The following is a 15,053-nucleotide window of genomic DNA, read 5'->3' on the forward strand; positions in this document are numbered from 1 at the left end:
CAGCTAACTCGGCTTGAGAAGCAATTAACCGACTTTTGGAGGTTAGAAGAAATCAGTTTTGAAAAACCGAAGGCTGAACAAGATATGTTATGCGAGAACCATTTTATTAATAATATTTCACGGGACCCTAGCGGTAGATATATCGTGAGGTTACCATTTATCAAGGGTGATCACACTCTTGGCGATTCGAGGTCAGCTGCCTATAGGCGTTTCCATACCCTAGAAAATAAATTTCGATCCAACAAAGAATTAAAATTCGAATATTATATGGTCATGCAGGAGTATATTGATCTCGGTCATATGTCACCTGTCTCAGATGACTCTGATCATAATTATTTTTTACCACATCATGCGGTCATTAAGGCATCAAGCTCGACCACCAAGGTTAGAGTGGTCTTCGATGCGTCCGCAAAATCGAACAATAATAAATCATTAAATGACATATTGATGGCTGGCCCGACCATTCAAGACACGATTTTCAATCAGCTGCTCAAATTTCGTTCTCACAGATACGTCATTACTGCTGACATTGAGAAAATGTATCGCCAAATTTTATTGCATAAAGATGACCGCGCGTACCAAAGAATACTTTGGCGCGTAGATGATCAAATAAAAATTTTCGAATTAAATACAGTCACTTTCGGAGTGACGTCTTCTCCTTTCCTTGCCATTCGTGTCATTCATCAATTAGCAAATGACGAGTCAGACCGTTTTCCACGGGCTGCTCATATTTTAAAAAATGATTTATATGTGGACGATCTTTTAACTGGTGCTAGTACGCTCGAAGAAACGCGTCAGCTCCGAGATGAAATAATCAGTTTATTGAAATGTGGTCAATTTAATATTCGTCAATGGGCCTCCAATGACTCAAAAATCGTGTCAGATTTGTCAAATGTTAATATTAATTCCAATTTTTCACTTGATACAGACTGTACATTAAAAACTCTTGGAATCGCATGGGAAACTAAGCCTGATGTGATTCGATACTCAGTCAATTCCATTCAGATACCGGAAAAGGTTACTAAAAGAAATATTTTATCAGAAATTGCCAAAATATTTGATCCACTAGGCCTAGTTGGACCAGTTGTCTTGCACGCAAAAAAGATTATGCAAGACATCTGGCAGGCCAAGGTTGAGTGGGATGAATCAGTCCCTATTCATCTATATACACTATGACAGACTTTTGTCAAGGAATTGAATTATTTAAATAATATTTCCTTTGATCGTCATATTTTGACTGACATATGTTGTGACGTTCAGGTCCATGGTTTTTGTGACGCCAGTAACATCGGTTACGGCGCATGCCTTTTTTTGAGAGCCACGTTACCAGACCAGTCAGTGCATTGTCGGCTACTTTGTGCTAAATTCAGAGTAGCCCCCTTAAAATTAATAACAATACCTCGTCTCGAGCTTTGTGGAGCTCAGGTATTGGCTCAATTGTATAATGAAGCTTCCAGCTCATTTAAATTTGTGCCTTCAAAAATAATCTTCTGGTGCGACTCCACCATTGTTTTACACTGGTTGAAGACTCCTCCTAATTTATTGAATATATACGTTGCCAACCGAGTAGCAAATATTCAAGAGCTTTCTGGAAAAGCTTGTTGGCGACATGTCAAATCTGAAGATAATCCAGCTGATGCACTATCGAGAGGTCAGCTGCCTGAAGCTTTAGTCGAAAATAAACAATGGAGCTTCGGCCCCTCGTGGCTACCAGAAGCCGAATCTCAATGGCCTGAGCCAATTGAAATTCTCGACAAAACCAAGTTAGAGTATAAAAAGAACGTCTGTCTTTTGATTTCTGAACCGCATTTTTCAATTATCAATACTCTAATATAGAATTGTTCATCGTATCAAAAATTATTGAGAACTTATGCATACGTTAAAAGATTTATTCAGGCCCTTAAATGGCGTCGTTTAAGGGCGACCAATGAGTCACCTGTCTTACCGCAAGAATTATTCCTCTCGAGTCAAGAAGTTGCTCAAGCAGAGCTCGATCTTTTAATTTTCATTCAAGGCGTGCATTTTGAGACGGAAATTAAAATTTGTAATTCTCAAATACAAAATAAAAAATCACGTTTCAATAATATGTGTCCCTTTCTTGATGACAAGGGCCTACTTCGTGTTGGAGGTCGTCTGAAACGAGCTAATATTACTTATAATCAAAAGCATCCTATTTTATTACCGTCAAAAAATTATTTTACCGATTTAATTATAAAAGACATCCATCTTCGGCAACTTCATTCAGGAATACAGACCACTCTGAATGCAATGCGTCAACGTTTCTGGGTACTTGACGGAAGAAATCAAGTACGAAAATGCATGACTTGTTTTCGCTTTGTCGCTGAAGCAGAAAAATTCAAAATGGCTGACTTACCCGAAGATAGAGTAAACGCAAGAAATGTCTTTAAAATTGTGGGTGTCGATTATTGTGGCCCTTTTTTTATTAAAGAGAAAAAATTCCGTAACACTACTAGAGTAAAAATATATGTCCAGTCTTTCGAGGAATACCATAAAATACATTTCAAACATTTGGAAATTTTGTCGGGTCCAAGCGACGCTTGGTTATACAAGCGTCGTTTGGCCTTCTAGAATTTTCCAGATTTTTCATTACTAAGGCCCAGAAGCTGGTTAGCGTCCTGGACCTTTTTTCTAGCATCAGTTGCATTCGCAATCCCGTAGCCTACGGAACTCTCTCTTGTCACTTGCTATTACAAAAAAAATCAACTTAAATAATGTCACAAATAAATTGAATAATAATATAAAAATTAAAGAGTAATTTACATGATAATTATTAAACTAGAACAGTAACAAACAAAATTGTTGTGTTGATTATTTAAATTAACTATCCTAAACTCCTTACTAGATATAAATCCCTTAACAGGCAATATATCCAACACTACTTGAAATAATCTCAAACGGCCTTTTTTAGGAATGCCGATTCAGACTGAAACAGGATGTCTCAAATTATTTTTCCAGGTAAAAATTCCCCGACTTAAACGACCGTGCCAGGCCTTCTACTAAGCTTGACCGAAGACTTGACCCGTGCATAAATTGAATGAAAAAGAAAAATTCATATTCATTAAATTTCGTAAACGTTTAAATGTGTTGTAAGGATATAAGCCCACTTATCGAACGCGGCCCTGTTTCTAAACGATATCGTATATTCATTATATATTACTTGATTATTTTCAATATATTATATCAGAAAAATTTTATTAAAAAGAAAAACTTCTTATTCTTTTTCTTGGAAAAAAATCAAGTTTTCAACTCAACTCTTATTACTGTCTCAAAAAAAATAAAATAACTGGGCAAAACAAGTGACGCCTTTTTTCAGTCATGTCATGACATGAACGGTAAAATATGATATCAAGCAAGTATAATATATAAATATATATATAAAATATAATAGATTTGAAAAAAAAATTTTTTTTATTATTTATTATTATTTTTGTTTTTGATTACGTTTATTATTGAATATATCAAATTCAGGAACTGGGCCTTGAAAATCAATGCTTGACTCAGTTGTTGAACGCCTATGTACACCATGTTTACCCTCGAATTGTGCATTTGAATTTTTAAGCCACAAATAAATAAATTATTACAAATGAATTATTATGTTTTTTTATATTAATATTTTTTTTTATTAACTTTAAAGTCTTTTTCGATAAAAAATAATATATATATATATATAGAAAACTTTATTTTTGTATATTCATAGAGCACTTGAGAATAAAATCAGCTTTAATCGTTTGGAAACTCGATGCTGAAAAGGATAGCGTGTGAGAATTTTACCTGAGAGACTTGGTTTCAAATCCTTGACAAGTCATATATTTTTGGTAAATAATTATTGTCGAATAAAAGTTTCGAATTTGTAAAACCAAATTGATCGAATATTAATAACAAACTAATTATATTTTTTTTCAAATTTTTTCCACTAGCCTGGAACACAAGCTTGAGAGCCGGGTAATTAATCTCATCTTTATCGTCAATGCTTACCTAGGCTAAATAAATGATTTTCTTTTTCAGGTTTACTATGTTATAAATTCATTTTTATCAGATCTCATTATTATGATTATCCGATTATCACTTTAAATAATTATTATCTATAATTGTTCAAAAAAAAAAAAAGTCACAATAAACGACTTGACAATTTGGTATATTATTTATTTATTTTTTTTTTTTATTTGCGTAACAACACTTTAGTCATTAGAACGAAAATTTCAAGAACTAAATGTCCGTTTCAACTCACGTATTTTATTGATGCAAAAAAATAGTAGAGCATGCTAAGGTCCATCGCAGTAATCGAAAAATCAGGAGACCGGGCTTTGCTAGCGGTAAATATTTAGATTGTTTGGTAATATGTTATAACTTATAACTCTGATACGCTACACAATATATAGTCAGTAAGTTTGGATTGATAAGATAAGATCGATAAACTAAACAACAAACAAAGATAAAAAAATATTTTTTTTTTATAATTTTGAATATTTGTTACGTCTACGACGACGACTACTTTTTTCCAGTTAACGAACTCTTCGTCTCGGTTAACGTGCAATCTGTGTACTTTTTTCCACATTCAATAGTCATTACAACAGTACGGTAAATCTGGAGGAGTTGGGAAAATACTTTTCGGAGAAATTTTTCACCACGGATATAAAGAATAACAGTTGATTTAAACTTTCAACGTAATATCTTCTATATAACTTTATATATAGTTAGTGAAAACTTGTTTAACGATACTAAAAGAAAGTAGGGGTTATCATTTTACATAACTTAAGATAGCAAGCCTTATAGTTGATGCGTCAAAGTATATCCAATCGCCAAAGAGAATGGATCACATACATGAAATCAGTTTCAACCAAGTTTACGACAGTAAAACAGTAAAATTTTTAAACAAGGAATTTTCAAGATCAAATCATAAATGTTATTTAGATCATGCTGGAACAACATTGTACAGTAATTCTCAGATTAAAAAAAATTGTGAAAAGTTAATGAATAGTGTTTTTCCGAATCCACATACAGCAACTGGAGCTGGTAATGAAACACTAGATATTATTGAAAGAACTCGTCACAGGTTGGTTCATAAATTCGTTCATTGTATGTATTTATTTTTAGTTCTATAATTATACTTCACTTTTTTTTATAGAATTTTGGATTTTTTCAAAGCCACATCTGATGAGTACAGTCTTATTTTCACATCAGGAGCAACATCTTCATTGAAAATCATTGCTGAAACATTCAAATTTTCTAATAATAGTTCCTTTAACACAAATACAACTGAAAATGGTCATTTTATTTATCTCCAAGACAACCATACATCAGTTTTGGGAATGCGAGATCTTGTTGTTCGTAATGGAGCGAAATTAACATGTCTTGTAGACAAACAAGTCAAAGAAATATTCAACAACACGAGTCATGTAATAAATGAAAAAGAATCGGCGAGTAATTCTTTATTTGTGTATCCTGCCCAAAGTAATTTTTCGGGTTTTAAATATCCATTGGAGTGGATTAATAAAATAAAAAATGGTGCTTTAGATAAAACAACAAGTGGTTCGACGAATTGGTATATTTTGGTCGATGCTGCAGGTTTTGTTGGTACTAATTCATTAGATCTTTCTATTTATAAGCCAGATTTTATTTGTTTATCATTTTATAAAATGTTTGGATATCCAAGTGGTATTGGAGCATTGATTGTTAAAAATACAAGTGCGAATGTTTTGGGTAAAGTGTATTATGGAGGTGGAACGGTCAATATGGCTCACAGTGTAGAAAATTTTCATATCAAAAAAGAAAGTTTATATCAAAGGTAATTGAGAAATAATATACGCAAGGAGTTTCAACAATTTTTGTTGTATTCATTTTCTATCTTTCATTTCAGATACGAAGATGGTACACTCCCATTCCATTCGATAATTGCTCTTCAATTTGGTCTAGATATTATTTCGACATTGACGATTGATAAGATATCAAATCATGTTTTTTCACTGTCAAAATATTTGTATCGCTTATTATCAAGCCTTCGCCATTTCAATGGCAATCCCGTTGTTAAAATATACGCGGACAGTGATTATAAAGACCAAAAATTTCAAGGTGGAATTGTGACATTTAATTTGTTACGATCAAATGGTGATTATGTTGGTTATATGGAAGCCCTACATATGGCAGAATTATACAAAATTCAATTACGAACTGGATGTTTTTGTAATCCTGGTGCTTGTCAAAGACATTTAAATTTATCGAGCGAAGATGTTATGAAAAATTATAATGCTGGATATAAATGTGGTGGTGATAAAGATTTAATTAATGGGAAACCAACTGGGGCTATTAGAGTATCTTTCGGTTTTATGTCGCAAGTTCTTGATATTGAAACACTCATGTTAATGTTAAAAGAATGCTTTGTAGATCGTCCAGAAATTAGACAGATACCGCAAAGTTCCGAAAACAACACATCCTTGTTGTTGAAGCAGTACGATCAAAAAGTAATTAAGCAGAAAATCAACATGCAAAAGGATACAAGTAAATTAGTAACAAAAAAAAGTAATGAAAAAAAGTTACTAATAAATGAAAAAAAACATGACTGTGACATACGAAATGAACTAAAATTATCAAGATTATTTATTTATCCAATAAAATCATGTGGTGCTTGGGAAATAAAGAAGTCATGGATATTAAATTCAAAGGGACTTGAATATGATCGTGAATGGATGATAATGACGTCAACGGGAGAATGCTTAACACAAAAGCACAATGTAAATCTTTGTAAAATAAAACCGACCCTATGCCCCGATAAAAACGCAATGAAACTCGATTATCCAGGTAGTGTTAGTAAACTACGCCTTTCACCAATGAAATGCATAAATATTCTTATTCATCATTTCAGGCATGCCAACAGCGATAGTACCATTAAACATAAACATAAATACAGATAAATTGTGTATAAGTCGAGTTTGTGGCCACATAGTTGAAGGCACTGATTGTGGATCAGAAATATCTGAATGGCTTAGCCTTGCGATTGGTCGACCGAATTTACGTTTGATACGACAAAAAAAAATAACTGAATTTCTTGATAATGAAAAAACATCAAAGCTATCATTTTCTAGCCAAGCACAATTTTTAATGATAAATGAAGCGAGTATTGAATGGTTGATTGAACAATTACCAAATGATTCCGACTGTAACAAAGAAACGATATTGCATAGATTTAGAGGTAATATTATTGTTGAAGGAGCTGAACCATTTAATGAGATAAATTGGAGTAAAATTACTATCGGAAAAAATATCTTTGAGGTAAAAATAAATTAAAATTGATTTCAAGGTATCATCCTATCATCATTTCTTTTGAAATTTTTGAATTAATTGAATTTCAGGTTGAGGGAGCATGTACTCGATGTCAAATGATATGTATTGATCAAGAAACTGGTGTAAAAACAATTGAACCACTTCAATTATTAGGCAAAAAATTCCATGGTCGGATAAAATTTGGAATGTATCTAACAAAAACAATGGAACAAAGTAAATTTATCAGTATCAATGATCCTATTATTTGCACGTAATGAGTTTAAAATTGATTTTACGTCCCATCAACAAACTAATATTCATGCGTTCTTGTCAAGTCATCGTATATTGAGCGCAATTTAAAGAGCAGTCGGATTGTTTGATATCACAATAAAAGAAAAAAAATATTATATATAGCCTCTAATTCGAGTGTGAACTGATAAATTAGATAATAATACTCTAGAATAAATCAATTATGCAATTTAAACACAATAATATTGCCTTAACTAAATTTTATCATTGATAATTTTTCGATTCAAATGGAAATTTTTTTTTCTGTTTTTATAATGTATTATCGATTCTAAAGAATATGTTGATATTTTAATATGCAAAAACAAAAAATTTGTCAAAAGATTAATCAACTAGAATTCAATATTTCAATAGCGAATCAATAACAAAATGAAAATATAGTCAAGTGCTGGACATACCCTTAGTATTCCTTGAGAATATTTTTTTCATTCTATTTTATTGAAAAAAAAAATTTAAAAATAAGAACTTTTTTTTTTTTTGCGTTGTCGAGTAATATTTATGAGTTCGAAACATTGAGTATTTTTATTGTCCGAAGCCTTATCTCTTAATTATTTCATATTAGTAAAATGCATGCATAAAAATTGGATTTATTTATTAAGAAAAAGAAGTCGTTCGTCAAAATTAGATATTCATTTTCCATTATTAAAATTATAATTATATTATTGATAACGATTGACTTCAATTTTGTTCATATGGTACAGTATTCATAATTGACTTATAATAACTGAAATACGATTGTCAGATTCAACCTGGTTGAGAGACCGGCTAAAAAACGGCAACTATTGTGCCTGATCTGGTGGTTGATTATCGATGATGATAACTAATATCAATAAGAATACCCGCAACAATATGACTAATACATGGAGTTTTATAAGGGGGGTATGCAGTGACGTCACTTTGTGTATTAGCATAGGGAGCTTTTGCAGCTCACGGAATGGAGCAAATCAGTACGTTTTCACTGATGATGACGCTAGTGATGCAGTGGTCCGTGGTCACATGTTATTTTTGCTTATGTTTTCTCGTCAAGTTCAATGAGCCTACACTGAAAAAAATTTAAGGTTTTACCCACCAAAAAGTTACTTGATTGAAGAAAACACAGGATTCGGAAATTAAGAAAATATTAACTTCTCGTAAATACTTGCGGCTTCCATTGAGAAAGAATATTGAATTCTTAGTTAAAAATTACTTCTATTTTTGCAATTTTAACTCAGGTCAAAATACATAAATATAGAGCTACAGAATATTTTACTGTAGTAAGGATATGACTTTCTCCGATGAAGAAAAATGTGTATTAGTTGAAGCCTTAACTTTTATTTATGCTGAATATATGATCTCCACAACAGTAAAACTAATGGAAATTCGTACTCGCAAAAAATTAAGTCTCGTAAATAATTTCTTGTTTTGAGAAAATGCTAGTCCAATTTTTCGCATTTGGTTCTTAGAAAGAGAGTTCTATTTGAACTAAGAAACCTTCAAGTTTTTCAAAGTTTTTGACTTATTCTGTCAAATTAACTTATTTTTATATAAAGTAACAAACGGCTATAATAATATTAAAGTTTTGATAAATAAAATTTAATCTACTTTATTTTGAAATTATATATTCTTAAATATCAAAATAATTTTCTCGTGAGAAGTAACAAAAGTAACAGGTAAATGCAGAAAAAAACTGATTTTCGACCGCTTTTTCTTCACTCGAGAAAATTTTAACTTAATGTTTTTGATTTAGTTCTTGATGGAAGAAATTTATTTTAAATTAAGAAGTTATTAGATTTTTTCACGAAAGCAGTTTTTTTTTATAAAACTGACTGTATTTACAATAGTATAAAATATACCTGAATGATACAAAGATTTTTTTGAAGTAAGTAAAGTCCAGTTTTAAAAAATCTTATGTTTTCTTGATTGAAGAAAATAAAACCGTTATTTGCATAATATTTTTCGACAAACAAACTTTTAAATTCTTTTATTCACGAGTATTTATTTTCGATAAAAATATTTAATTTTTCAATTCTGTTTGCTTTTATTTCATAAAATAAATAACAAATTTGAAGTAAATCTCGTAATTCTTCTAATTGCTTGAAATTTTTACTTTGACAGAGATAATTAAAAATTGATTTCAGTGACTGTGAGTTCTAATGCAGCTGCATGCAGTTTGTTACGAAGCGTTTATTTCTTCTATCAAGAAAAACGAATGTCGTTTTGAGAAACTCAAATTTTCTATGCAAAAAATATATTCTGAGTTCAAATCAAATAATTCTAATAAACGACCAGTTCTTTCTTTAAAAAAAAAACAAAAAAAATTATCAGATAATCCTGCAGTTGAGTGCTTAACATCAGGTTGACTGTAAATTCATACAGAGTTTGATTCCTAGTCTAAACTTATACTTTTACGATGGGACCTACTGAGGGATTCATCTATTTATATTTTTTAGTGAACATTTAAATAATAAAGTGTTGTAATGATTTTACTAAATTTTACCGGTAAGTAAATTTATATATCAAATAATGATGAACATGTATACCCGGAAAAATGAAAAGATCTTTTTACATATAAGAATCTATCAGAGATCTCAGGATATCTTAATATCAAAACATATCGAGAGATAACCAAATATATCAATTATGGTGCTATCTTTTTATATCAAAGAAAATTTAATAATATATTTAGATATATCATAAAATATTTAAATCATCGCGGGAAAAATTTAAGGTTGCTTCCCAGAGATTGAATTTCTATTGAATTTTTTTTTTTTTTGGCTTATTTTGTAAATGAAATAATTATCTATCTGGTAAATTTTTTTCAATTTTTTCTGACGTGGATCTTTTGAGATAATTAGTCTCAAAGTTGATAACTTTTATACATGAGGATAGGGCGGAACCTCACATTTTGATTTTTAGCATATTCGTTGTCTATTAAAAAACCTTTCATTTACTACAAAATTTTAGTGATTACAAAGATACATACGATAAAAAATTTTGAATTTTTTCTGACGTGGATTTTGAAAAATAAATAACTTTAAAATATTAAAACTTTGCTAGTTGCGCGGCACACTGACATGCACACCTCCATGGTTTTGGCGTACGACGTAAACTTTGTTTGCTAGTGTGTTGCCGCGCACACACATACTACTAAAGAACTTGCTTTTTTAATCAGTGGCGCCACAAAAATTTCAGGACACGGGAATAAAAAATAGCGTTATTAATATACGGGCCCTTCGTGGCATAAATATTGGTTCGGTGATGCGACTGGGAAGCAACCTTAATAAAAAAAAAAAAATTATTTAATTGTTTGAACAATTTAATTTTATTATTTATATAACTGATGATTTATTTGACCGAAAAAATTAAACCATAAATACTTGACATCACCAGAACTTGAACACGGCATCTCCTAGTTAAAACTCCTGAGCCTTACTTACTTAAGAAGGTTATGCACAAATTCATTGCGGGTGTTGCGGGGCGCTTCTGACGTCACAGACAAAACTGAAATCTGGCTACACTGTGAAAAAATAAAGTGAAAAGCGCACGCGCCCCGTATACAATATATGGGATTGCGGGTATGTGTGTGTGTTTGAACATGCCATACGTTGCCACATCTAATTTTTGTAAAGTTTATAATTAATTTCTTATTAAGTGACCGATCAACATATGAAAATTTTTCGCGCAATTAATAAAACTCGGTTTCTAGTATATGTGTGATTTTTTTCAAGACTTTTTCATCATTTTTTCTATCCATAAGAGCCAATGTTAAATATTATTTTCAATAATTAATTACAAAAAATTTAACCGATCAACATAAGAAAATAATTATACCGTTGTATTCAGAATGAAAAGATCTACTTGTGTACAAAATTTCAGAACATTCTCATTATTATTAAAAAAAAATGATCATACAGTTGCTGAAGCAACTGTGTCTTCCCTGCGGGGGGAATTTTAATTTCTTCTTTAATATATATCGAAATTCGTGACTACAAATTTATTTCATTCTCTATCGTTACAATGATTATTGTTACAACTGAAATTTATTTAATTTTTATTCATTTTGCTTGTTCCTTCTAATGGGTCATCTCCATGTCCAGAATCGCTTTCTTCTAACCTTTTAAACTCTCCGTTTTTATTCATTTTGTTGTACTATGATTTTAGCCTGTCAATGTTAAATATTTATTACAAAATTGTCGAGTTCGATTGTATTTATTTTATTTACTTTTTTCTCTCGGTTGAATCAAGATTTAACATTTTAGTTGTTGCTGAAGTCGTCGTTAAATTTTTATTTTTTTTATATCCATTTATTTTCAATTCCTTTGATGCTATCACATCACCCTTTTTTCCCTAGAAATTTTCTGCCTCTTCATTCCATAAAGTTAGTCCAATCTAAAATATATTTCCTTTGGTAAATTCATTATCTTTGTTTAGTTTAATCAAACTTTTTTTCATTTAAATTTTATTTTACTTCATAATCACTGTCGTCTTCTAATGTTATTGTTCTTTATTTTAATAACCGTCCTGACATTGCATATATATATTCCACTTTATTTATTGCTATTATGATTGCGATGTCATCTAAATAATGTCATTATTATTATTGAATAGTTTTCTTTTTTTTTTTTTTTTTTTCGCTAAAATTATTTTGCCTGCAAATGATTTAATTGGTAGATGTACAATAGACCTGTCCAAAAAAAAAGAATTTTTTTTTTTGTACCTTCCTAAGGTCTAAATTTGTTCTTTATGATGACACAAAAAAAAAATAAAAAAATTTTTTTTTTAGGATTTTTTTTGAGCCTGCTCATCGGGTTTTTGTATTTCCCATTTGATTAACACGCGCGCGTATGGCTGTATATCTTTGACTTTGCATAACTCAGTCAGTTTTAATCCTAGAAAGTTGATATTAGTCTCATTTTGTAGCTTATGAAAATACCTTCAAATTGTCACTGTACATTTTTTTTGTACTGTTTTTTTTTTTTTTCGTCTCAAAAAAAGCTTGAAAATCATGATTTGCAATTTAACTACTAAACATATTTTATTTAACATAAAAATTTTTTTCTTTATGAAGCTCAACAATTTTATACTTTCGAATAATAATACTTATCCTACTAATAATAATAATAAAATACGTTTACAAGTTAAATTGCATATACCTATAAAGTCATGGTTTTTGAGGTTTTCTTGAAACAAAACTATTAACAGTACAAAAAAAATGTACAGTGACAATTTGAAGGTATTTTCATGAGCTAAAAAATGAGACTAACATCAACTCTCTAGGATTAAAACTGACTGGTGTATCAAAGATATACAGCCATACGCGCGCGTGTTAATCAAACGGGAAATACAAAAACCCGATGAGCAGGCTCAAAAAAAATCCTAAAAAAAAATTTTTTTATTTTTTTTTTATGTCATCATAAAGAACAAATTTAGACCTCAGGAGGGTACAAAAAAAAAAATTCTTTTTTTTTGGACAGGTCTAATGTACAACTTCTTGTATTTTTTCAATCTCGAAATTAATTTTTGGTATATTTTCATTTTCCTCATCGTCATCGAATTTTATATTAGCTTCTACTGGTATCATTATTTCTTTATTATTTATTGATGGGTATTGTTCATTAATTTTTCTCACTAATCCTCCAGTGATCGTATATATTTTGTTTAACTTGAATATTTAATAATTTATCATGTTAATAATTTTTTTTTAAATCTTTTTGTTGAAAAATCTTGTTGTTAAATATGATTTTTCCATGATATTCTGCTATACTTTTCTTTTTTGTTTACCCATATTTTCCTAATATTTTCCTATAATTATCGTATTTTTCTTTATATTCAGTGATTTTTCTATATTTTCGTTTATTCGTTTATATATTCTTTATTTTTCTATATTTTTCTTCATTTTCCATATTCATCTTGTTTAAATTAATTAAGAGACTTAGAAAATTTTCGGGGGGGGGGGGGGCATAATTGATATGCTCCCTTATTTATCGTTTTGTTCTTTATATTCAGTCACTTTTCTATATTTTCTTTTATATTTACCGACTTTTCTTTGATATTTTCCTATATTCTCCTTTATATTTACTGAGATTTTCCTATATTTATCGTTTTTTTCTTTATATTCAGACACTTTCCTATATTCTCCTTTATATTTACTGATATTTTCCCATATTTATCATTTTTTTCTTCATATTCAGTCATTTTTCTATATTTCCTTTTATATTTACCGATTTTTCTTTGATATTTTCCTATATTCTCCTTTATATTTACTGATATTTTCCCATATTTATCGTTTTTTTCTTTATATTCAGTCACTTTCCTTTATTTTTTTTTATATTTACTGATATTTTTCCATATTTATCTTTTTTTTCTTTATATTCAGTGAGTTTTCTATATTTTTCTTTATATTTTCCATATATATCGTATTGGTTAAGATTAAGGGACTTAGAAAATTTTTTGGGGGGGTGTCTACCATGGTTGAGATTAAAGGACTTAGAAACTTTTTTAGGGGGGTGTCTACCATAGTTGGGGGGGGGGGGGTCCAGAAGAAAAGCGAAAACAATAGGAAATTAAAATTCCTTAAAAAAAAAAGTAATTTCTGCATAACCTCCTTAACCACCCAGGTAGAAATATTTCGTTATCTCCCGAGGTATTACCCGAGGTTTCTATCTCGTGTGTAATATTGGACCGAGGTAGTGCCGAGGTTGTAATCGAGGTTGGCAGATAATAAAATAATCATCATTGCATCAGTTAAGTGAAATGCTGGATTTTTCTATAGTATTTTTCATATTCCTGACAATTTTTTTTATAATATAACATTTGTCAAAGGTCTTAAAACTACAAAGAAATAAAATTATCTAAATTAATTATTTGTTTTTTTTTTTTTTTGTTATTTTCAAATGAAAAATATAATTTTTTTTTGTTTTTGAGCAGTTTCTTTTTCTTTATCCTTAATTTTTGATTTTTGAAAAAAGTCAGTAAGATGTTGAGCCCTTTCTTTTTGTTCATTTTCATCTCCAGATGAAAAACCATAATCTCCACTATTATTTATTTTTTCCCAGTGAATAAGTACCTCATTATAAGTAGCTAAAAACAACAAATTATTAGATTATTTAAAGCCAAATCATTATATTGAAAAATAGTTCTTTTACTTGATTCATTAATAATAATAATAATAATAATCATTTTTTTATTTTTTTAACTATAAAAGAAAATTTTTAATATTTTACGGAGGCAAGGAGCCATAGGCTCAGCCGCAGTATTGGATTTATCAACGAAAAAAAAAAAAAGTCTAAAACTTTTGAACCACTGAACTTAGAGAGTTCGTTTGTAGCTCAAAAGAAGCGCCTCAAAAAACTCTTCAAAGACCATCGTAAACTTTTCTCCTGTGATTAATATTTTTTGAAAAAAAAAATAAAGTATCGATTTTTGGAAAATGTTTGTTTTTTTCGGTATTTAATACCATCTAAACTATGAATCTGAGAGTATAAGTTACG

At 29.9% G+C, this 15,053-nt stretch overlaps 1 protein-coding gene across 1 annotated transcript; it reads left to right on the forward strand.

Moving 5' to 3' along the window:
- The first annotated feature begins 4,254 nt into the window (after window positions 1-4,254).
- Window positions 4,255-7,792, forward strand: LOC122849501 (molybdenum cofactor sulfurase 3). Its single transcript, XM_044148210.1, has 5 exons — window positions 4,255-5,074; window positions 5,147-5,806; window positions 5,879-6,816; window positions 6,881-7,287; window positions 7,368-7,792. The coding sequence occupies exons 1-5, from the start codon at window positions 4,830-4,832 to the stop codon at window positions 7,551-7,553; spliced, it is 2,436 nt and encodes an 811-aa protein (XP_044004145.1). The 5' UTR covers window positions 4,255-4,829; the 3' UTR covers window positions 7,554-7,792.
- The last annotated feature ends 7,261 nt before the right edge of the window (window positions 7,793-15,053 follow it).

The sequence above is a fragment of the Aphidius gifuensis genome, linkage group LG2, assembly GCF_014905175.1.
Source record: "Aphidius gifuensis isolate YNYX2018 linkage group LG2, ASM1490517v1, whole genome shotgun sequence".
NCBI classification, from domain to species: Eukaryota; Metazoa; Arthropoda; class Insecta; order Hymenoptera; family Braconidae; genus Aphidius; species Aphidius gifuensis.

Bases quoted from the DNA above. Each gene is read 5' to 3' on its own strand.
- LOC122849501 (XM_044148210.1), top strand. From the start codon at position 4,830: ATGGATCACATACATGAAATCAGTTTCAACCAAGTTTACGACAGTAAA. The intron at 6,817-6,880 runs GTAGTGTTAGTA...TCATCATTTCAG, and splicing joins AATGAAACTCGATTATCCAG to GCATGCCAACAGCGATAGTA. The intron at 7,288-7,367 runs GTAAAAATAAAT...ATTGAATTTCAG, and splicing joins TCGGAAAAAATATCTTTGAG to GTTGAGGGAGCATGTACTCG.